Source organism: Lutjanus erythropterus, chromosome 10, assembly GCF_056507025.1.
Source record: "Lutjanus erythropterus isolate fLutEry1 chromosome 10, fLutEry1.hap2, whole genome shotgun sequence".
NCBI lineage: Eukaryota > Metazoa > Chordata > Actinopteri > Lutjaniformes > Lutjanidae > Lutjanus > Lutjanus erythropterus.
This window is the reverse complement of record NC_139326.1, coordinates 13,548,879-13,573,938: the sequence shown is the minus strand read 5'-3', so window position 1 is coordinate 13,573,938 and position 25,060 is coordinate 13,548,879. Positions and strand designations below refer to the sequence as shown.

Below are 25,060 nucleotides of genomic sequence, written 5' to 3'. Positions count from 1 at the left end.
ACCACCTCGAGGTCAGTTTTTTAGGATGAGTAGTGGGTAGAACATGCAACCCACCTGCTGATTTTGGTGAGCTTTTATCTTACAGCTGGATGTATTTATTTACTTATTTTGGTTACATCAACTTAAAAAAAAGGATAATTCAGACATTGTTTCTTTCTTACATGCCTCCTGCATTTGTTTCTACAGTGATGTTTGTGGTGGCTGTTGTGCTTTGTTGCATGTTTAGTGGCAGAACACCCTTTACTTTAATAACGACAGCTTTGCACATGAGCAGCAACTTCAGTTCATTTTGCCATAGGCACTGATGTTATAATTGACCTCACAATGTTAATGAAAGTGACAAATAATTCATGTATCTGCCCTGTGATTTCGATCTGCCACAAATTTAATGGGTTGTTCTTTGGCCCATGAGACACTCTTCAAGTCTAATTAAAGTTGGATCAGTTTTTTTTTCTCTTCAAATTGATGCTGACAGACAAACAGACCAACCAAATCAAAAAAGATAGCCTCTTTGAGGAAGATAATAATAATGAGCCACTTTCCAGCTGTGAGTATGAACAATGAACAGTGATGAATCCTCTATGTCAGAGTTGTGCAATTGCCTGAAAGTAATGTGCATCCCTTCCTCATAAGGGTTGAGAATTTTCTTTGGTTCAGCTATAAATTAATTTAACAAGGCAATTTTACTTCTGACACTGATGGCAGTCTTATTTGTAGGGGATAAACTGAAATAGAAAATTTCACTGTAAATGTATTGTCCCATCAGGGTGATGCAGAGCCAGACCTCATCCTAATTGACTGGATGAGTATAGTGAGACCATCCAGGGCTCTGTTTCTTAAAAGCATCCCAAGTCTAAGATGATCATCTGTCTTACAAATCTTCTTAAGCTTAATAGGTGTTTCCTAAAAGTATTATAACTGAAGACAGTCACAGAAATGATCCCAGATTAATGAGTGACATTGACTCGTGGGAGGCTAAGAGCATTTTGAGAAGCTCCAGTAACCAAAACTAAATGTTTTATTGAACTAACAAGCACTCCAATTAATTTAGCAATTGATCTACCAGTTTCTGTTGACACTATCCTCTCACTTTCTTTGCCTGACATATTGTAGGTTTTAACATGAGCTTAATAGTAGCGTTTGCTTTGAGCACCTGGTAAATCAATAAAAGTTTCTTTCTGACCTCCACCCAGCAACATGAACTGAAAAGTGGTTTACTCAACATTCAGCTTCATTTTCACACTGAACATTTCCAAGGGATTGTAACTAAAGTATTTTTAATATATAATACGGCTTATCATTTACAAAAATCCCTCTCAATCATCAAACACGACCCATCAGCAGTGGGAGTTGGTACATACTTCCACTGAGACCCCATTATTTGCCCACACCTTCTTATCTTCTCATTATTTTTCTGCACTCAGGATGCTTAACCAACCCAAAACACCACTACAAAATCCTGGGAATAAGACTAATCAATCAGCTATCTTTCTGGTGTGTTAACAAACCAACTGCAGTTACTTTAAAGTATGTTCAACTTTATCTTCAGCACCAAGGACAGCTCTTTGGGAAACATGTTAAAATTTAAAACTATTTGTAAAGAACACACTTAACTTTTGAGATTGATCATTATTGGGAAATTGGGCTGACTGAAGAAAAACATGCTTCTAAGAAACTTGAAGTTTATGAAACTAATGACTTGAATAGCCTGAACTTCTTTTTGTTCTTCGTTATGTGTGTTATGGAAATGTACGCTATGTGCCTTTCTTTCCCTCTCTTTCCCTTTTCTTGTTGTGTATTTTATCATTAACTGTTATTTTTCTCTCTCATGGTGTCAAGAATGAGGAGACAGTGATCAAGAAAGTCCTGTCAATTCTGACACCACCCTGTTACTGATGCATTGCCTTTTAATGTCATTCACGCAGGTGGAGTATGTCATAAAATGTGACATGTCTGCAATACAGAAGGTCTTGTACCGCCACATGCAGAAAGGCATCCTCCTCACTGACGGCTCAGAGAAAGACAAGAAGGTAAATTTACCAGGACCCCTGTGGCTTCACTGAATGTTTGTGCTTTCTTTTATCAGTCAGTGTCATGCTGACAAACTGAGCTGTATAGCTGAGAGCGCAACATTTCCTGCTGTTTGACATCAGAAGATCCCTGACTTTTGTTATATAATTGGAGTTACATTTTCCCCTTGCTTTTGCTTTTAAAATAGTGCTCTGAAATGAACAAGATGTTGATTGCTAAACATATTGAACAAATCTATATTAAAAACTTGGGCTGAGGCTATATCTTGGTTTATCCAAATCACATGGAGATGCAGGCACAGCAGGCATCTTTATTTATATGAAAAGGCTGTAAATAAGCAACTGTTTGCTAAGAAATTTGCTTGTTTGTATAAAAATAAAAAGATGATATGTCATTGTTGTGTTCACAACTTCCCCTGCCCTCAAGATGCACAAAAATCAGCTATTGCAGGTCTAAACTCATAGCAAGAAAAGTATTGTTTTAATTAATTTAATTTCTCGACTCAATGTAATAATTTTCCTCAGGGCAAAGGTGGCGCGAAGACCCTGATGAACACCATCATGCAGCTGAAGAAGATCTGCAACCATCCATACATGTTCCAGCACATTGAGGTGAGTTCCCCAAATCACCAATACTGACTTTTAAAAGCTTCTTAATAGTGACACTAGAAAATATGACACAAATTTTTACTTTTGCATCTGTGTGTCATTTACTCACTGTACTATACATACCTTAAAATGCTGGATGTTATTTTTTATATTATTTGTTCCATTTTTTTATTTAACTTTTTCTTCATCCAGTAATATCTGGAATGGTGTCTTGCATTGTTTGTTCTTACACTGAATTAAAGTAATTATCCAGCAATGTAGTTCATAGAGCACCCTCTTTTTAAGCAAAGAACTGTTGTTGTCTGCAGGGTTATAACTTTAAAATAAGTCCTGCATGAGAAAACTTTACTGCACATAGAGATTTAATATAAGAAGAAGAACATGGCTCAGAGACCTATATCTGTCATCAATCAGGAAAGCCAGAGTCAAATGTAGGTGTTAATTTGATCATCTCTGTGTATTTCAACCAGTGAATGTTCTCTGTTATAGGAATCTTTTGCTGAGCACTTGGGCTATCCAAATGGCATCATCAGTGGGTAAGTTGGACATAAAAGGTCTTCCAGTAATTAATTCCTGAACTTTGATTTGTCTGCCCACAGGGTCAGTGTTTTTTTTCCAATCAGTGACTTTAAGAGGGTCACAGGCCTCTAGTTTGAAGCCACTAGCATTAAATAAAATGGGCAGTGCAAATGGTTGTTGACACAGAAGGCAGTGTATGTGAAGCTGGTTGAAACAGATTGAAAAGGATTAAATAAAAACAGTGTAGTCTCTGAATCTGAGTGGTAGTATTGCATTATTGGTGTAGGTGGCAGGTTTTAACAAGAGAGAAGAATGCATAGAGCAAAATAGATGATAGCTCTAGTCTTGCTGCATCAAATTTGATCTTTTTTAAAAAACAAATTCCAAAGTCAAGGCTCACAGAGCTGCTAGCAGGGCTCTAGACTAATCTCATTACAGAAACAATATAAAGACATTACTGTTGTCACACATAACAGTACACGATGCTGTGGCTGGGCAGTTCATTCTCTGCTGGAGTGACAACATAGCATCAGGGCTTACTGGCCAATTTAGACGATAAACAGTTGTCAAACTAGATGCTACAGAGACTTTAATAATCGTTATATGGGTAATGATGACTTATGTTACATGTTTTGCCTGATTACCTCCACCCAGGCATGATCTGTATCGAGCCTCTGGGAAATTTGAGCTCCTAGATCGCATTCTGCCGAAGCTACAGGCTACTAACCACAGAGTCCTGCTGTTCTGCCAAATGACCTCTCTCATGACAATCATGGAGGACTACTTCAGCTACCGCAACTTTCAGTATCTACGTCTTGACGGTGAGCTCACACATCTACTTATGTTTCAGAATTCTGTGAACGGCAAATCTACACATGATTACAGATTTATGTGTATAATAGAAAATAATATATTATTATTAGAAATGTCCCTTATCGATCCTAAAAATCAGTATCAGAGCTGATCCAGGCATATTTTAATGTATTTTATCAGGTAAAATAACGCAAAATCTGATCCTTCCCTAGTGGTTTAGAGTATTGTCCACCTAACATTGTCAGTGGCAGGTCATATCAGCTGTCGTTAATTAATCTCAATTCTGTGACTAACTTGATAACAGGCCTAATTTAAACATGATTGTTGCTTGGTTAAAGCATTTTCTGCATGCCAGTATCTGTACTCAGCCAAAGATTATTTGTGAGGGAAGAAGCTCTACTGTGTAATTGTATTGTACAGTTGTGCTATCTTGTTGTTCTCTCAAGCGGATCTTGTCACATCAGTTTCAGGAGTTGAATTCTCCTAGTTGAACTTAAACTCATATCAATAATTTATCAACTGGATAGTTTTTAACATCCAGTATTTGGATGAAGTAGCTTGTGTTCTTTTTCCATTTTGACGTCTTGTAGTAGGGTTGGGTTATATGGCCAGAATCTTATATCACAGTATATGTGATATACTGATATACCCAGCTAGGGGGATTCAAACTCACAAACTTCTTGCTGTGAGGCCACAGTGCTAACCACTGCACCACCATATTGATATAATATTATTAGAAATTGCACCCCTTTTAGTAACACGTCTTCACCCTCATTTTGGTTTGGTTCGGATGCTTCCTGCTCTGTATTTACAATTTCACTTGCCTCGTCACTCTCTTGTCTCTCTCTTCTCTTGAGACATTTGACAAACCAGCAGAGGTGCATAACTGCCACCAAACGTTTCTCTCATGTCACATAAGAACGTAGTAAACAGTCCTGCTGCCCAAATCATGTTACATGGCAAGGCAGCTGGATTTGTGAGATCATGAAATCAAGCGAGCATTGCAAGATTATAAGATCACTCATGAATGAAGTCCTGAATTGCTACAAAGCCTGCTCCCATGGTGGAAGTGGTATTGCACAATCTCTACCAGTGGACACATTTTTACCTATATCCTCCAACCCGACCTTGTAGTATATTATTGTTTACGTTAAAAGGAAGTAGGAAGAATTTTGGAGCTGCCAGTGCAGGCTTATCACACCTCCTGCGGTCCCCATGCAGTGTGTGAAATCTAAAGTATTGTTACCATATTACATCAATTCACAAAGCCTTTTGTGTACCAAGTTGATAAATACTATGTAAAGACATGCGACATTTTTCCAACTAATCCCTGCGAATAGACACATGATCATGATCTGAGATTAAGTCAGATTTCTTTTAATTCCCTTTTTTAATCCCCTTTGACACAGATTTGTCAGACTAAAAGAATAATAATCTGCCACGCTGGGGTGTCAGAGATTTCCCATCACATACACTCAGCATGATGCCCGCACTCAGCATCTCAAACAAAGGCAATCCCATTAGTAGCTCGGTCTGGCAACAGTACGACCCAAGTACACAGAGGAGTTGTTATTGATTTTCCATGTTATTTTCTGACTCTTTTTTTGAAACAGAATAAAATGTGGAAAATGATACAGAATTTGTCTCTCACTCTGTTTTTCTTTGTCTGCTGAGTGTGTGACTGATGGGGAAGATGGGCTTTCTCCATTTGTGAAAACAGGTAGCAGCACTGCAAAAACATGTCAAACAAAGTGTCTTCACCTCTAAAAAGTATGTTCTTTAGTTTTAAGTAAACTGGCCCTGCAGTGTTTATCCAGCCTCATATCATCTTGCAGTAACTCACAGTTTAGTGTTTTTTTAGTGTAATTCAAGATTTTGAGAGTGAAAGTCACACAGTCAGACAACATTATTATTAACGTTATTTGGCTTTAACATGAAATGTTTCAGTCAGTTCATTCATATAATTAGTATGTTGGTCTACAAGTGAAGAAAGAAATTCATGAAAGGAATCAATAACTTATTTATTATTATTACAAACTAAGTGAAGAGACTTGTATCATATATGCAGCTGTGGACTGTGAACCTCCTCAATTAGCATAATTTAACAGGCTGTTGGATGGTTTTATCACATTTTGAACCCTGCTTTATCAGGGTCACTTCATGCCCTTTTCAGACACATCTGAAACAATTTAATTGGTCCTAGATGAGGCACAGCACACAGGTGGCATTTTTACGTTCCTGGCAACAATACACTTTGGATCAGAAGAAGAAAAATTATTTCAAGCAAACATCATCAAAGTTAAATTGACAGACTCTGAATTTCAAAATGATCATGTTTGTTTTTTTATTCAGGAACTACCAAGTCTGAGGATCGAGCAGCACTGCTGAAGAAGTTCAATGAGGAAGGCTCTCAATATTTCATCTTCCTGCTCAGTACCAGAGCCGGTGGCCTTGGCCTCAACCTGCAGGCTGCCGACACTGTCGTCATCTTTGACAGTGATTGGAACCCTCACCAGGTACGTCAACCTTTAAGGACCTTACTTGCTCTGATTATAGACAGTTTTCAGCTTGTTGCTAACCCTGTACACAGCAGTACATTGCTTAGCTTCCCTTATGATACTGCTCTCTGCTTCTAAATGAGGTCAATCAATAAGTGCCTCATACAAACTCACTTGAAATATCCCCTTAAGCCATTTGAACATACTGAATTGGCAGAGATGGCTGTGTCTTGTGAATCAGTTATTCATACTCTAGGTTTTCTTTTTCCACAAACCAGCTTGATGCAAAGAAAAGAAAAGCTAAACTTTAAAGTGCCCATGGTAACCTTTTAGTAGATATCTTATCCATTTATATCATAATGTATAGTGTATGACTAGACAAATTCACAGTAGCCTATGGTAAAAGTGGTTTCTTTTGTTTGTCTTTACATGAGGTTTAAGGATCAGGAACACAAACTACAGACTCAGATGTAGCATGCACCTGCATGTGTTAACAGAAGATGTGCGTTGATGCAATGCATTTCATCAATCATTCTTTGATATCGGCTGTATGCGTCAGTGTTCTAACAGGCCGCAGGAGTGTGTGTGAAGAGTTCTATGTGTTGATCTAATTTAATCACAGAGAAAGTATTGGTGTACAAAATTGCTATGTTTAAAAATAAGGCCTAAAGATCATACTGTCATTTTAAATTCTGACCCTGAGTCATACACACAACAGAAAATTATTCTGGCATTGGCTTTCAAATTCTGGCTGTGATGTGTTAATTTCCTCTTTTATATTGAGGCAACTTAAGTAGTCTTATATTTGTCTTTCACATGCTGATTCCAGGACCTTCAGGCTCAGGACCGGGCTCACCGCATTGGTCAGCAAAATGAGGTGCGTGTGCTTCGTCTCTGCACCGTCAACAGCGTGGAAGAGAAAATCCTGGCAGCAGCCAAGTACAAACTCAACGTGGATCAGAAGGTCATCCAGGCAGGCATGTTCGACCAGAAGTCCTCAAGCCACGAGCGCCGTGCTTTCCTTCAAGCCATCTTAGAGCATGAGGAGCAGAATGAAGTAAGGTTTGAGGTTGTAACTTGTGTTTGTCTTAGAAATAAAAGTATCTTTTTATAATGAATGTATGAGACCCTAAATAGATTTTTTCCTCTCTAGTTAAATTATGCATTTGATTGAATTACTGCAGAGACAGCTACTTAGAAATGATCAGTTTATTAACCATCCCTCACTTATAACATTGCATGGTTTTATAATGCAATCTCAGTTATTTAATTGGTATTTGATCAAATCTGTATGTCATACTTAACTGGTGTGTTTTGAATGGAGCATGTGTGGCTTCTGTTCTGCTGAAACTATTAAAACTAAGTGTCAGATGTCTTCAGAAGACTGTCTTTTGATGTTTTTTTTTTTAAAATGTGACTTCAGGAAGAAGATGAAGTACCTGATGATGAAACTCTCAACCAGATGATAGCCCGCAATGAAGATGAATTTGAGCTCTTCATGGTAAGAAAAGCAGAGATCTAATTGCAGGGTACAACTAAAATAAAAATTTATATCTCAACGGAGGAGAAGCTGACAGCTGGTTCTTTTCCATCTACCCTCAAAATAATTGGAGGTTGTCCATCATGTCAAGAACGCTATTCTTGTTAAATGTCACCATTTGTTCAGGCACCTTCAGACTTGGCAACAGCTGTCCCCTGCCAGACACGTCTTCTTGCAAAATAAATGATTGGATTGTCATGTGTGCAGATCTCACAGTCACCATGTCATTCACAGTACATCACCTGACAGTTTTACACCACACAACTCTGTTTTTGACTATCTGTGCTTGAAATGTCCAGTACAGTTTTTCTGCCTCTTGGGTCAACTGATATTTTGTGAAACACCAGCCAACACCAACTTTCGTGTTTCATCCAGCTGGCATTTTCTTGTTCCATGGTGACTGGGTCCATGGGTGGGAAACGACCAATAGTGCTCTCTCTTGCTCAACCAGACTGCTTTTACAAAAGTAACTGCTGTTAGCCCATTGATTCCAGTGTAATTTCACCTTAAGGGTTCCAATAATTTTATGTAACACAAAGGAACAAAGAATTGTGTCACTATCTGCTGTTTCACTGGATGTGATTTTCCCACTTTTCTCCTTTGTAGCGCATGGACATGGACCGACGCCGGGAGCACGCCAGAAACCCGAAGCGTAAGCCTCGTCTAATGGAGGAGGATGAGTTGCCTTCTTGGATCATCAAAGATGATGCTGAGGTAGAACGGCTCACCTACGAAGAAGAGGAGGAGAAGATGTTCGGCCGAGGATCACGCTGTCGTCGGGATGTGGACTACAGTGATGCGCTGACAGAAAAGCAATGGCTACGGGTAAAGTCTGAGTATATCTGTCAGTTTAAAAATGTAACTGCTTTAAAACTGTTGAAAAAGTTTGTTTCTTTTCCATCTCTTCACTCAACACCGCTGCAGTTACTTATAGCAATCTTGCGTAATATACTGACTGATTTGATTTGAAATTTGTGGAATTAAAATTATCAAACTTCTCTACACTACACACCTGTTAGAAAGTTGCACAATCTGTGTACATTGCAGTTTAATATGTAGTCGCACATTCAGACTGCCATTACCCTGCAGTTTAATTTCTTTTGTCGTAAACAAAAACATTTCTTTTGTATTTTGCTTGTTTATGCTCCACCAACAAATTATGAATCGAAATTTATGCCCCTTCCAAAGACGAAGTTACACACAAGCAGGTGGCTCATTTTTATTCATTTTAATTCTATTAAAATACCAAATTCAACAAAGTGCTAATTGGTTTCTCAGTACTTTCCTACTTCCCTACCTTGTCTGTGGCTCCTCAATCCCATGGCCATTTTAAGCCATTTGAAGGCATTAATCTTTAAAGTCACAAATATGTACTTTAATTTATTTAAAGACTCAGTAATTTGCTGTAACAGAAGTAACGTCCTCTTTCATAAGCAGATCAGGCCTTTAACCATGACTGGATTTAATGCCAAAGTTTAGCTCAGCCCGATGCTAATGGAACCCAGTCAGCCACACCAAATATACTGTGACACACTCCCCTGGAGAGACATGTCAGGCCTGGCAGATCCATTTTATTGACTGTGGCTCAGGTGTTTCAGGGAAACAAGAATAGAACAGAAAGAAACTTTGAGACTGGGGTGACAGTATGTTGAATGTGTTAGCTGTAGTTCAGTGAGGCTCAAATTAAAAGAAGGATATCTAGAGATCTGAAGGCACTGCTGAAGAAATTTAAGTTTTAAGCTCAGGAGTATATCCACAGGAGCTTAACAGCCAGAGTTAGAAAGACTAAAATCAGTGAAAGTTCTTTCTGCTGTGAATTCTTTTTGCTATTGTGTTGCCAAGGGAATTTTATATCAGATGACAGAGATGGTTTGTGAAAATTATACATTTCTTGATAGTGATCTTACAATTCCACATCATATGTGAATAGATTGAAGTGATTGAGAATTAATGCCGTCTTTGCTCTGTTCGACTCCAGGCCATTGAGGATGGAAACCTGGAAGAGATGGAAGAGGAGATCCGGCTCAAAAAGCGAAAACGCAAGAGACGTCAGGACAAGGACTCGTCGGGCAGAGATGACGGGGGCTCCAAGGCCAAGAAGAGACGTGGACGTCCGCCAGCTGAGAAACTTTCTCCGAACCCTCCCAAGCTCACCAAGCAAATGAACACCATCATCGATACGGTCATCAACTACAGAGATGGGTAAGGAGATTTATTTATGAGTTATCTCACTGCAGTATTCATTCTGAGATGGTATTAATGGGGTTATTTTGGTTCTTTTTTTTTTTTTTGCACTTGCCAATCAGAAGCAAATGACGTGTCTGTCTTTCATCCAAATTTCTAGTCGACACAAAAGTTATGTTAGCATTCACTAGATGCAGCTTGTTTTATGGCAATTAAGGCTTTATTTCTATTAATTGAGCTAAAACAAACTGTAGAGCTACATACATCTCATCCACACTTAAGACCATTGTTTCAACTTATTTTGTTGCTCTTCTTCACTACTATTCTGACTCTAGCGCTGATTTGCTTGATTGTTTTATAACTGTGCATAAATGAGCACCAGACCAGAGCTACTGAGATTGGTGAGTGAAAAAATAAAAAATAGATGTCTTTGCAGTGATTCAGAGGTCTGAAACCATTTTGTCCACCCCATGTATTTAATTTTATGTAAATATTCTAAACACCTCTCAGTACAGTTCTGCAGCCTTCTTAAATGACCATAAAATTGAGTTATATCCTGTCAAACATTTTGAGAAGGTAGGATTGAAAGCTCTCTGTTGTGTTAGCCTGTATTAGTTATAGCTAGGTGTACCTAATACACTTCCAAATGGGTATATTTTTGGCGTCATCTGGTGTGGAAGGACACCAGAGGACACTGAGGTAGAGCTCCGGTTACAGTGAGTGTCGTGACACTTCGCCTACACAGGACAGCCATCAGCTGTGCTTCAACTGACCATCTGACTGAACAGATACATTCCAGTATTAATCACTGCAGCTGTCTGCAACAGCAACTTAATGGCTCCTGCTTGACACAAATAACTGCAATCTCAACATCTTGCTAGGTGTCAAATCTATGTCCCTACTTACAGCTTAATTACATTAGTCGTGCATTGGGCCGTGTGAGTGGTCAAAAGAGCCTAACAGTGTTAAGTGTCTAAGAGCATAGCAGTATTGTTACTGAACACATTCTGTGTAGACACTGATGGAGGACTAAGAGTATTACTGTAGTGCTGGTGAAATGCTTTTTTTGGCAAGTGTAGATGAGGTATAACACGTTGAGCCTGGGGAGGCTGTATCGACAAATCTGAATTGTAAGCGGAGGCAGGCAAGCCGCCATTATTGCTGAAGCGCCGTGGCACTTATAAGCTTAGAAGTAATACTTGCAGGGGTTGATTAGCTTCTCACATTTAACATTGTCTGACCACTACAGTTTAATGTTATTTCATCACATAACCTGTATCATGACCAATTCCAGACCAGTATTTTTACACTCAATGACATTCACATTTACAGACTACCTTCATTGACCATGGTTAACCCAAACATCTCTGCTTTCTCTCAGTGTAAATGTGTTCAGTTGAACTCTGTCACCACTACTTTAGATGACAACACAAAAATCAGCTAACAGATTAATTTATAGACAGCAACAACAGTGTAGAGACTAACAGGAAGGAAGCGCAATTGCTGCCTGTTTCTGCCAATTACTGGGCCAATCTGGGTCTCTGCAGTGATGGACCAGTGTTGTCCTCGCATGCACTTCAAACAGTATATGAACTGACTTAAGAAACTTGACTTTAACATGTTTGTACTGTAAAAGGTATATATATATCTTCTCTGATGAGGGCCTGTCCTGTCCTTGTTATGGTAGATCTCTAAAAAATGTACTTGTGACTGCAAAACAGTACCTTTTTTTGTAAGTGTGCTTTCATTATCCAATGGAAAGTACCGATTTCTCTGTGGTTAGCAGGGTAAAAATGAACAGACATGAAGTCATTTCTTAGGAACAGTACAGTGTGATACATCCTTGTATTCTTTCAGTCCAACAGTACTGAGAGTTAGTGTGAGTGTATTTCTGTGTGTGGTCGGATCTGTTGTGTCTGCATCTTTCTTTTTTTGCACATGTGCAAAATCACAAGTATGCGTGTTTGTCTCTGTAATATTTACCCGTGCATGAAAGAACATGTGCATTTGTGTCCCCATTACTCAAATATGCACTGGCTGACTACTACGCCGAAGCTTTTCCAGGAAACTGCTACCTGCCTTTCCAGAAGTCAAATTCTTTCCTCTCCCTGTTGATGGTTGTTCATCCCAGAGCATCTCAATCATGTCTCTGGCACTCATCTCACTTGACTAGACTGGGACAGATGTAGGAATTTCACTCTAGAACTTTAGGATTCCTCAATCGCAATGCTGTTTCAACATAAATAAACTACACCTCCAAACTGCATAAAGTCAAACATGAGTATGAACTTAGCTTAACTTTGATTTGAAGCATCCTGGAATTTAATAAACATATATCTTTTCATTGGAGTGACGCCACAGTCTAGGCTTCATTTTCTCCATAAACCAAAGTGACAGATCACCCCAAAATCAGAAGTGCATATTTTTCCTCTTACCTGTAGTGCTGTTTATCCATCTATATTGTTTTAGTGTGAGTTGCAGAGTTTTGTAGATGCAAGTTATAGAGATGTCTGCCTTCTCTAAAATATAATTGAGCTAGATGGTGCTTGGCTTGTGGGTCTGAAAAATACATCTGAAAATCAGTTTCTCTTTGCAGAGATCATTACCCAGTTGAGTGGTTACTCAAGATAATCCGCAGACCTTGTGAGCAGTTTCATGTAGGAATTATTTTCTTTCTACCAAACTAAACTCACTCATGGATGAAAGCAACGCTACAACTAACTTTTACTATTGATTACTCTGTCAACCATTTTCTCGTTTGATCGGTTAGTTGTTTGTCAAAAAGTAGTGAAAAATGCCCAAAATGACATCCACAAATGTCTTTTGTCCACAACCCAAAGATATTTATTTATTGACTGAAAGGACTAAAGAAACAAGGAAATCAGAGAATTTGGACTGGTTTTCTTAAACAGGACTCAAAATGATCGATTATTAAAATAGTTTACAATTCAATAAGGCTAATAATTCACCAAACAATTGGTTGACTTGTTGCAGCTATAAGTAAGAGGCTCGTGCTTGTAACAGCACAGGATGTAAACATTAATGGCATCGTCCTCAACTGAGCTGTAACCTCTTGTCCATTAATAGACGCGTGCTTACTTCTGCATGGTGATTTAGTTGGCAGGTGTGTTTGGGTAAAAAAAAAATACTTACTACATGTAACTGCTAACTACAAAGTTTGTTGCTTAACCGGATCACGATTTCTCGAAAGACACATTGATGTTAAGTGTTTCAGATTTATTTTTTGCTGCTTTAAACACCACAAGCTGAGTGCCAGGCAGACATTTCCTCTGCTAATATATCCAAAACTCTGCAGCTCACACCAAAACCATCTAGTTGGAAAAACAACACTTTTGGTAAGAGGATAAATTTGTATTTTTGAATTTGTGGGTGAAGTGTGCCTTTGAAAGTGTAACTATAGAAATCTCTAATAAGTAAGGCAAAAGAGCTTGTCACTCATACGTTTTGAAATAATCACTTTCTATCACAAGCCATGAGAAAAGACCTCCTTGTTTTAAGCTTTTGTGACCTCCCAGAGATCCCCAACCATAACGCCCATAATGTTGAGCTTTACATCAAAGATGTAAAAACCTTTTTTTTTTTTTAACATATCATATCACAGTTTACACCCTGGATCTAAGCTCACAGCAGGTTCAGAAGTCAGAGACAATGCAGTGGGGTAATTGTATAATATTCAAGTCATGTGAGATCAACAACCATGAAATCAGGCAGAACCACTCTGCTGGTCCAGTTTAAACTTTTAAGTGGTACTCTATATTTAAAGCTCATTTTAAAGCTAAAAGCTATTATTTTGATTATTACAAAGCAGGTGAAAAATAAATACAAAAAGCTGATTTAAAAAAACTATTAGCAGGAACAAAAATTACACTAATATTCCCATCTGCTAATTAACTGCAACTGTGGTGCGTAATCAACAGCTCATTTGCCTTTTCTCACTGTATTGCTCTTTATATTACTGAATCTATTATTTTCCTCTACAGATTTATTTCTTTTCTCTTTTTGGAAGATTAAGATTGTCTGGGTCAGAGGTCTGCTGCTCCTGTCTCTGTGTTATTCATTAAGCGCCAGGTGAAGGTCTTCACAGTCTGGCAAAGAAGCAGCAAGAAAATCAGTTTAAATGTACAAAATGGACTCAAGAGTTGTTAAAGGCTCAAAACACAACAGTGAGAACTCCGTGTTGGCAGAATTCAACCCCTAATAAATAAATCAGGAATTGATCATTTTAGGCAGATCAATCAGAGACCTTGTGTGGGAAGAAGCAATGCAGATAAGCAGGAATTGATTAATTGATGACATGAGCAATCAAACTCACAAGGTTGCTATAAAAAACATAAATGCTCACTTCTCACTGATTTGCCTCTTTTCTTGTTTTCTCAAACTCTGGGGAAATTAATCTTGGAAAAACTGCAGTTAAAGAAAGTGATGGCAATAATCATCTCTGTTGCAGGAGGACAATAATTCAAGGATACTTTAATTTTTCACATCCTTGTTAATGTGGACTCGTTTTTGCAGCTGTCTCTTGTTATATTGTCTCAGAAGAATCTTGAAATGATAGAGCACTGACTGAGCATGTTTAGTTTATAAATATAACCTTGAGGGTTATACAACCCTTGGTTGAGACAAGGTATGAAAAGATAACCCTCACCTTCCAACCCTCTTTAAGTATTCATGTATGGAGCCTATACATTGGTGCATACATGTTTGGAAAATAAACAGCTAGAACCACAGAAACTCATATATATTTGTTGGGCCAACCATGCTACAGCTCTGTTTTTGTTGGCGAACCTAGTTGAAATTGCCTCTTTGTTGTTACTCTATTTTCTCTCTTGTTGCCATATTGCAATTCTTTGCATGTTCTCAGTTTCTTGTTTACTTCACTCACTTTGAATCAGGAAACCTGGCCCCAAGCATAAACACTTTATTATTAATTGTGCTGCATTATTCATAAAAACAGACATAACACACTTCAAGAAGTCAGAGTGCAATTAACACACCATGCAAAGGTTTGTCAATTGTGTGTCTAATTGTTATGCTTTAACTGGCCCTGCTGTAGAGATGATAGCTCTCATTGACTTCTTACCATTTAAGCAGATATGTGTAGAATTTGAAAATGTCTGCTTTGCTTTCCAGTGGTCATGAAGACACTATGGCAGAAAGCAATTTATGCCAGTATTCTTCAGTTATCTCCCATTTACATTAGTTTTCTAAATGTTTCGCCCATTGTTTGACTTGGCATATAGTTTGCTTGTTTTGCTCTATTCCTTGGCCGTCGATGGGAAACTGAGGCTCAGTAGTCGCAAAGTGATTGCCTGGTTTTCAGTTTCTGGCTTCCCTCGTTGCTCCAATTTGTTAGCCCAGTGCCTTGCATGACAACTCCACTGCCATTTGTGTGTGTGTGTGTGTGTGTGTGTGTGTGTGCGTGCGTGCGTGCGTGCGTGCGTGCATGGGTGAATGAGAGGCAGATTGTATAGATGGAGTCATTTTTTTTATTAGCTGTATCCTATAGTTATTTCTGTTAAAACACCTCAGTATATGAATATTTTCTTTTGTCGTATTTGAATAATCAGTTGTAATAATTCTTAATGTTTTTGTCACTGAACATGAGAATTAGCTTGATGGGTTCTGGCAATCACAATGAAATCAGCCATCTACATCTACATCAGTTTCACAGCGATGACTAATGAAGCTCAGATTTGAAGTATGTGAAATGAGATTGAGGTCATTCCTGCCAAAAACCCAGTACTGTCACAGAGAAAATTAACTGCAGGAACCCTGTTTTTGGCCCCGTTTTGTTTTTTGAAGACATCATACAGATACCCTCCACAAAAACTGCCACTAGTGCAATTAGGGCTTCAACTAATTTTAATAATGTAGATTCAAATGAAGGCAACCCAGGAATCTGAATATTTTAATTTTTGATATTTAAGAATTCCAGACACACCAGTTATTTGGAAAAAGTGGACATGAAATTTTGTGGGGAGAATACGAATTTAATAATAATGTGAAATTATTCTCTGTTATCAGGTCAGGAAGACAGCTTAGTGAGGTCTTCGTCCAGTTACCATCCAGGAAGGAGCTCCCAGAATATTATGAGCTCATCAGAAAACCTGTGGACTTCAAAAAGATCAAGGTATGTCAACTAGGATGATGCAGCAATCCATATGAATGAGACATAGGGTGGTGATGATGTTGGTTGAAGTAGACGCAGACTAAAAAAATCTGCAAGCTGGGGTTAGCAAAAACTGTTCTTCTAAAGAAATGATAACTTTATCATCAGTCAATTCATTGATCGGTTGATGGTCAGAAAATTAATTGGCAGCTATTTTCATGATCACTTAGCCTCACAATTTCAGTCATTTATAAGCAGAAATGCCTGGTTGGAAAATGGGAATGTTAACTGGTTTCCTCAGGCTTGGTCAATTAAATTAAAGCCACTACTATGAACTTTCATATTTTGCTGATTTTGAAGGCCCCTGTGGACAGAATTGGTAGTGTTTACACTGTCATGACAACAAAATATCCTCCTGCTTCTTTTTAAATGGCCAATGTCCTGTTCACTGACTCTGCCTGGGAAAAACTGAACACAGGATTTTTTTATATGATTTCAAGGAATCTTTGTTTGGTACAGATCCCTGCAAAAATCACACCATAATCTTTTTAATATGTTATTCAATGAAAATGACAATAATTATGTAAAATTTACAATTCTCTCTAATATCACAAATCACATCCCAGTTGCAATATCAGGCAAAATAATCATAATTAGATATTTCTTCAAAAATCATTCAGGCCAAGTGTGAATCAAGCTGATGATTTTCTGTCAACAGGATCGTGTGAGAAACCATAAATACAGGAGTGTGGGAGACCTGGAGAAGGATGTGATGCTGCTTTGTCACAACGCCCAGACCTTCAACCTCGAGGGATCCCAGGTTAGAAAATCCTCCATGTAGAACCAAAGTTTCTCTAATTTACTTTCTCCAATTAATAGTTTTTTTTTTATTCAATTTCTTTGTGTGCAATGGAGAGCCAGATTCTGCAGGTTTTCACTCTCAAGTAGTAACAACACAAATGTTTGTTTAAGCTGTCCTCTCAAGTGTCTTATCTTCAGTTCCATGCTCCATTGTTCATGGTTTGACACTATAGATGTATTATAATGAACTAGATAGTGACTGCAAAGATGGCGCCATTCAGTCCAATGAGAGAGTTGCCTGCCTGGCACATAAACCAAACAAATTTTCTAGCTTCTGGGGTTGCTTCCTGGATATGTGGCCCACTGAATTATGTGCAGTGGTGTTTCCCCTCTTGCCCCCACCTGCAGGTTCCCGTGTAGCCCATACATTGTGATGACATCAGACATTTTTTAATCACTTTTCTCGACACCAGGAAAGTTTTACAAATATTAAAACTACATGGATCAGAAATCCATAATAGAAAGAGTCATAATAGAGATTTTTTTGCAGTTCAAGGTGTCCTGTCAGCAGTTTAACAGAAGTCTTTTTTGTAATTGTGGCTTATGGTGAAAATGCATTTTATGCCTTAAGGGAATTTTTAGCTAGTGGCCATGAGGAAAAATTGGCTGCAAGTCTGAGCGGCAGTGCCCTAGGTTTATATATTACATCATTACATACTATGTTTGACACCCATGTACCGTTCTGTTCCCGCCTTCAAGCAGCCATTAGTTCCATTAGTGTATAAATGTTTGTGTGAATCAGGTGAATGTTGGCATGGAGTGTACAGTGTTTTGAGTGGTCAGAGGACTAGAAACGTTTCATAAATTGAACCCATTTACAGCCCATTTTGTGTTTTCTGGGGATTTTGGGGGGAACATTTTTGGCTTTGTCCTCGAAGCTTGCCAAATGTGTCTCTACTGCCTTAAACCAACCTAAAGAGATATAGGTCAAAAAAGTTTCTCTGAAGAGAGCACTTTTTCATTGCTTTTTAAGGGAATGGTCCATAATTCTTTGTTAAGGTTTTAATTACCACTTCCTGTACTTAACTCAAAGAGTAATCAATTAACTGTTACGTTCTCCATTCGTAGCCTCCTTTCTGCCAGTTTTACTCGTCTCCTATTTCTCTCTGCATTAATGCTTAATCTCACCTCACACTACCCCTGCTCACATCCACCTTTTGTCCAGCAGACTTGTCTCTGCTGTATTCTTAGTAATACATGTCATTCATGCCGTTTGAGAACCTTTTCCCCTCCCTCCACAGATATACGAAGACTCCATTGTCCTTCAGTCTGTGTTTAAGAGTGCCAGGCAAAAGATTGCCAAGGATGAAGAGAGTGAAGATGACAGCGATGAGGATGAGGATGATGAGGATGAATCAGAGACCGAGGGTAAGAGACAACGTCTGAGACATGCATACAAATACACACCCACACACTTGTGTCATCTCATTTCAATTCTACATTATGAACCCAGTGAATGCTGCTGTGGTTTGAAATTCACTTTGCTGCCATTCCACTGGGTGCAGTGTGGACTATTGTTGCCTTCAAACTGTTAGCGGGGTATTTTAATTGGGAATAAAATTTCATTTTTGACCTTGTTAACAGGTCAAGAATGAATTTCTTAACTCTTAACAAAAGGTACACTTCATAGATTTTTTGAGCTTTTTCACTGGTCCTTCCACAGCAGAGGAAAATTAATTAATTAATGAAATGATTCACAAGCATAATGTTGAAAGTGAACATAAATTGTAAAGTGTTAAATATACCATTCATCTGCATCAGTCGCATCAAAAAAGTATTGAAAGCTACAGAGTGAGTAGCAACTACGCATGCAGAAATGAGTATATGAGTCCAAATTGCGAGTTGCAGCCATAGATTGTTTATTAAATAGGTTGAAATCCTATTTAATACACAATCTGTGGTTGAAGCAAGTTGTGTCCCTGCGCCCCCTCCTCCCCAGACGCTGGGAACCTCTGCTGGAGTGTGAGAGGTGCGCAGCACTGTAAATTGACAAGCATTGACAAGTCTTATACTCTAAGTTGATCAGTTGTTTATAACTGTCAGTTAAAAGCTAAGCTGTTTATTCTGAAAAACAAAAGCTCACTGCTCTGAAAATAAACGGTCTGGTGTTGAATTTAAGGGACAGCCTGCCTTCTGCCTGCCAGATTATTGATGATTACGACTCATAAACAGACACAAACTCATTCGGCATGATTTTGAGCTCTAATGTGAACCATGAAACAAAAAGAGTTATTTTGGGCCAGAATAGAAATTTCAAAGGACACCGCATTTGTAGGGTTGTTTTAAGAGAAGCAAGTGTTTCAACACGATATGTCATCTCTGATGTAAATATTTACAGATTTCTCCTTTAACCTGGTGTCAGTTTCCTGTTTTTAAAAACTGATAATAGAATGGAGATGGAGGAAATGGTGATTTTTCATTATTTTGTTGAACAAACTATTTTTTTTCCGACCAACAGCCCGAAGCTCAAAGATATTGAAATTACAATGATATTAAACAGAAAACACAGCAAATAATCTAATTTGAGAAGCTGACCTGTTTGCTTGAAAAATTATTTTAAACAATTGTTTATCAAAATTGATTCATTTTTCTGTTAGGGGATTTTTGTCAGTTCTCAATGACATAAATTGATTTGTATGATATTAAATGAAACTGAATATAAGTTAAAGATAAACACATGATTCCAGATATAATCAGCTTGTCCACTGAGTGTAAATGTAGGTAGAACCTTAAATGAGCATAAGTTGTTTTCTGCCTAAGCAAACAATAATAAAACCAGTTATGTAAGACTTGTCTCCTATTTTTCCTTGTGCTTCATTTAGCCAAGTCGGTGCGGGTTAAAATCAAGCTGAGTAAGGAGGCGCGCAGCCATGACAAAGGCAAAAAGAGGCAAAGCCGTGGTAAGGCCAAGCCAGTGGTCAGCGACGACGACAGCGACGACGACCAGGATGACAATGTAGGTTGTTCCATTTGGATGCATTATACTGTGTCTTTAACACATCTCTGAACAAGAATTAGTCACAATTTACTTAGGAAAAGGCCAATTCTTCTTCAATTCTGAATGGGCAAATAAATGAACATAAATATATTTATAGCCCATGAAAAAGGCATGAAATTACAGCTAAAAACTATATAATATTATATAATATTGGCTACCACATTATAGTGTCATCTCAGTGTCAACAAACATGAGATGTAACTCAATTAGGTGTTTGACAATATCTGTCCCTCATGATGGATCTCAGTTCTGGTCTCTGTTTTTTCTCATTTCAAGTTTAAGCTTCATTTTTCACAAAATGCCTCTGTCAGACAGGTCAGTGTCAGATGAGGCAAGAGAAGAAGTCTGCCATTTCTAGACTAGTGATTAATTATTGATTGAATTTGTAATTGCTTAAATTCTTAACAGCTGTGAATTGTTTAATGATTCATCATCAACATCCCACAACATTGAGTGGGTCTGTAATTATTGACCAGGCAGTATCAGTCTTCAGTTATATTCCCCACAGCAACACATTCTTTCATTCACCTGGTGATACAAGTGGTGGTGAGAGGGTCTGCCTTAACGTATCAGCTACCGCACGTCATTGGATTTACCTTCAGCCATCAAAACAGAAGTAACCTGAAGTGACTACTCACAGTTCTCCGCAGCTGCCATATACTTCACATTTTTAAGGAGGTGTCCACACCTACAGAGTAGTATTTGAGCTTTAACACATAGCCATTGTACATTCAACGTAACCCCCACAGGTAGTGTCCAGATTAAATTGACCTCCCCGTGAAATCCATCAATGCAGCAGGGGTGCCAAATGCTCCAGCAAAACAGGGCTCAACAACAGCAACGATGACTGAGGATGTCAGGATCATATTTTGCAGCAGCACACAACCAAAGATAAAACAGTTGCTGCTGTGATAAGAGTTGTAAAATCCTGTCTCAGGGTATTAAAAACTCTCATAGGGTGTTTTGGCATCTGATAAGCCTTTAAATAACTAATCTGTTACTCCACCTGGACTTCCTGGATTGTACTTAATTGTCTCACCAGTGCCTTCACAACACGCTCCCACCAACTCAGCCCTGTGCTGTTTTCAGTCCAAGTCCCTATAAACACAGACATGAATCCAGCTTTAGAGGATGACAAATACATTTTAATTTCATTAAAAACAGCAGTGTACACTATTAAATCTAGAGGGATCAGATGCTTCCTGCTCATTAGATTTTGGTCAGTATTCAGAGTAAGTAGGCAGCTTGAATCAGGTTTTTATTCATGCCATCAGTGATACTGAACTGCAGGGTGTCTGAGGTTAATGTAAACAGCTCCGCCAAAATAAGACCCTTACCAGGGCATGGCCAAAAGCCACGATACCCTGTGAATACAAATGTAGTGAGTGATTTCCCCCAATGCCCCACACACTACAGATCAAAAACTGAACTTTCCCTCCTGAATTTCCAAAGGGGCTTTTGAAAGTCTTCATCCTCTCTCACAGCTATTCTTCATCATCTTCTAGACAGAAACTGAATCTAGACAGGAGGAGAAGATGCAAAGAAGGGGCACTGCTTCACCTTCAGACCTCCTTTCCTCTGGAGATCTTTATTCCTTATTTCAGCATGTTGATATATTCAGCTTGCGATGACCTCCACAAGCTCTTGTTGATGTTCTCCACAGACAATAAATCTTTGTCATACGGCATTCTCCCTCTCTCCTCTGCCTCTTGGCCTTTAAATCTTCCTTGCCCTTAATGCTCTTTACTTCTCTCTCTCTTTTTCTGCAGGATCAGTCAGACAAGAGCGATGATGACTGAGGACGTGAGGATGTGGTTTATAGCACTTATAAACAAAAGGACAATATCTTCCATCACCGTTGTTCAGGTTCATATTCTGTATTTTTTTATTTGAATTTTACTTCATTGTCTGTCTGATGTGTGTATTGTCGCCCCTTCTTCCACCAGCTTGGAAATGTATTACTAATAATCAATAAGCTACAGCAATACCGATCTGCTTATATTCCTGTTTTTAAGACAAATTTGTAGTATATTTTTTAACTCTGTGCTTTAAAGATCTAAATAATGTATGAAAAAAGAACAACAAAAAAAAGGTGATGCTAATCGCGCTTTTGCTTCATTTGTACTTGCTTGCTTGCACTTTTAGAAAATGAGATTAATATCCATATTTTTAAAAACAAAAAAATATATATGTGTAGCCAAGGTTGTCTAAGTTGATTGGAAAGCCAGTGGTGATTAAAAAAGGCAATCAATCAAGTTTTAAATTTTGTCAGAGTTCATTGTTTCACCTTGTGCAGTGCCAAATGTTAGAATGTAGAGAAACTGAATGTTTGCTAAACCCCTCCCCTGACCAGCGTTTGTCCAATCATAGCGTAGCAGCCATAACTGGGAGTGGCAGGCATGTCGAGCTTTAGATTTCTCGACATGTTAAAACAGTGTGATTCTGGCTGCAGTTTATGAATTTGGAGGGTGGTGCCTTATTTTTTTTAGTATGGATTATCTGCTCTAATGTAAGCTATAAGTGTTTGTCCAGCTTGAAAGTCCCACTGAAATAAGATATTATCATCAAAGAAATTGAATGTTACTTACTGGGCCAAGGAGCATATCACTATCTACAGTGTGTTATCTGCTCAAATAAGAACTACAGATATTAGCATGTCCAGCTAACCATCTTATAGAAGTAATATACAAGGCTAAAAAACCCATCAACGACTAAGTGATTTTGTGGGTTTTCTTCCAGTGACACTCAAAATTTCAGCAAAAGCGACAGTCAGCGACTAAAAATGAGAAGCCTTTTTTCTGTTTTGTCTGAAATAATAGACTCCTTGTTTAAAAAATACTTTGAGAGAAAATCTGCCAGTGTCATCACTGAACACTGAGAATGGAAAGCTTGTAAGACGTAGCAACAGTAAATGTGAGGGGTGGGGCTTAGCAAACAATCACAACACGATTTTGAGTGTAAACAGTTTCTAAAGTCTATATATCAACCAGCACAACAAAATGTCAGTTGTTGCTCACTGACTTAAGAATTAATTTGAGGCAGCCATAAATGCTGAATGCTTTTTAATAGCTGTTTTTAAGAGAAATGTAACCTTACTTTGTGTAGGCGGCACATCATTTAAGCAAGTCCATGTGTTTCATGTATCCTTTCCTCTAATGCTTTCAAGTTGTTGTGTATCGAAGCAGATGCTTTGAGCTTTGGTGTGATCACTCTCTCACTCAGAGTAGCAGGAGTGTTTAGCTTACTTTGAGAAACTGGCCTTCAGAGCAGTATTTGATTTTAAGCAGCAGGTTAATGGGGAAACACCTTGTCTTGTTGAATAAAACCAGCATCTATCGTAGCAGTAAATGTAGCTTTTTAAAGCGCCTGAAAGCATGTTGCACCATGTGGTCCTAAACAGATTGTTAAGACTTAAGAAGTCTTGGCTGGACTTTTGCAGACAACAACAAATATTACAAAAAAAAAAAACAGTGTTATGGGATTAAAAATCTGATTTGAATGACATTGAATATAACTATATTTTAAACAATGTATTGATTTATACATTTGGATTGAGGTGTTTGTGTTCCTATTATTTTTTGAGCCTTCATTTTATTGGTTTATATGTTCTTTGTAGCATGACCTCTTGACAAAATACTGTGTACATGCAGATATATCATTTATGTTGTTTGTAATATGTGCTTGCCGACTCTCCATAAGTGTGACTTAATCTTTGCTTTCTTTGCACAGTGTCTTTGTGGTTGTATCTCATAGCCCAGGGCAAATAAAATCTCACCGATTTTCAGCACAAAAAAAAATGTCTTCTTGTTTATTTATGTCTCCTTGTTTATTTATTTATTATGCTGGGAACCATTTCTGCTATTTGTTGGTGTAACTGGTTTTGCAATGCACACTGCTTATGGAATTTATTTTACACACTGAACTGGAAAGCCCTCACTCAATTTTATTTAATTTTTTGTTACAAATCTGCAACTCCTGTTGCCTTTTAATGTTGTTTAGAAACAGGATGTCTGCAAGTACTGAAAAAGTATTAATGTCATGACAGATTATATTAATTAAATTCATTGATCTTCAATACATTTAAATATAAGCAGTTACATTTCAGTGCACTGCTCTTTAATTGAAAGAATGAGCAGTCTGACTTCTGTTGTATAAACAATTGCCCTCAATTTTTTTCACCGTTTTCTAGCAACACTGTTTGTGTTATTCCCTGTTCCTGCTAACTGCTGGAAATGTCTTTGAAAGTCTCACTTATATTGTAAGTTGATAAAACATGCAGGTTTCCTGTTTCAGGTCCATCTACTTCAATCATACATTTATTTTCCAAGACTGTCAACACAGCTGTCAGAAGGTTTTTTGATCTGAGAGCCTCACATGCATTAAATGTGCTATAGGCAAGCCGCAATAACTGAACGATTCAGTTGCAAACTGAATGCAAATGTCAGTCCAGCTGACAGCTCCAATAATTTCTTTTCTTTAAACAAATGTTTACACACATTTCTCTTTTTGTTCACATTTCCATACTTACATACACTTACATTAAACTACCACATCTTCCAAATTTCATGAACCATTTTCTCACTCAAACTCAACCACCAAACCAAAGCCCTGTACATCAACAGTCCGTTTTGCATGGTAACAGAGACACTGAAATGACACATTTACTGTAACTTAGAGTGTAGTTTGCTCCGTTTACTGCCATAATGGGGGGTAGCCTTGATCATTTTAGCAGTGTGGATGTCAATCAGTCAGTCCGACAGTTTGGTATCACTCAGACTGACACTGAATTTGATATAAACATTCAGTGTCCAGATGATGAAACCTTAATCTCCGCTGGTCACCTGACTTTTCATCTGGCCCTGCCAAAGACCAAGGCCT

At 38.1% G+C, this 25,060-nt stretch overlaps 1 protein-coding gene across 1 annotated transcript in view; it reads left to right on the top strand.

The window, feature by feature from the left end:
* The window catches only part of smarca2 (SWI/SNF related BAF chromatin remodeling complex subunit ATPase 2), a 52,343-nt gene extending 28,364 nt beyond the window's left edge, over nucleotides 1-23,979 (top strand). The window contains exons 21-34 of the mRNA XM_084728257.1: nucleotides 1,926-2,030; nucleotides 2,556-2,642; nucleotides 3,129-3,175; nucleotides 3,813-3,979; nucleotides 6,324-6,487; nucleotides 7,299-7,526; nucleotides 7,893-7,970; nucleotides 8,616-8,834; nucleotides 9,988-10,211; nucleotides 16,239-16,344; nucleotides 17,042-17,143; nucleotides 18,426-18,552; nucleotides 20,007-20,140; nucleotides 21,952-23,979. Of these exons, the coding sequence (XP_084584383.1) occupies nucleotides 1,926-2,030; nucleotides 2,556-2,642; nucleotides 3,129-3,175; nucleotides 3,813-3,979; nucleotides 6,324-6,487; nucleotides 7,299-7,526; nucleotides 7,893-7,970; nucleotides 8,616-8,834; nucleotides 9,988-10,211; nucleotides 16,239-16,344; nucleotides 17,042-17,143; nucleotides 18,426-18,552; nucleotides 20,007-20,140; nucleotides 21,952-21,981 (1,818 nt within the window). The 3' untranslated portion in view covers nucleotides 21,982-23,979. The remainder of the gene's footprint in view (nucleotides 1-1,925; nucleotides 2,031-2,555; nucleotides 2,643-3,128; nucleotides 3,176-3,812; nucleotides 3,980-6,323; nucleotides 6,488-7,298; nucleotides 7,527-7,892; nucleotides 7,971-8,615; nucleotides 8,835-9,987; nucleotides 10,212-16,238; nucleotides 16,345-17,041; nucleotides 17,144-18,425; nucleotides 18,553-20,006; nucleotides 20,141-21,951) is intronic.
* The last annotated feature ends 1,081 nt before the right edge of the window (nucleotides 23,980-25,060 follow it).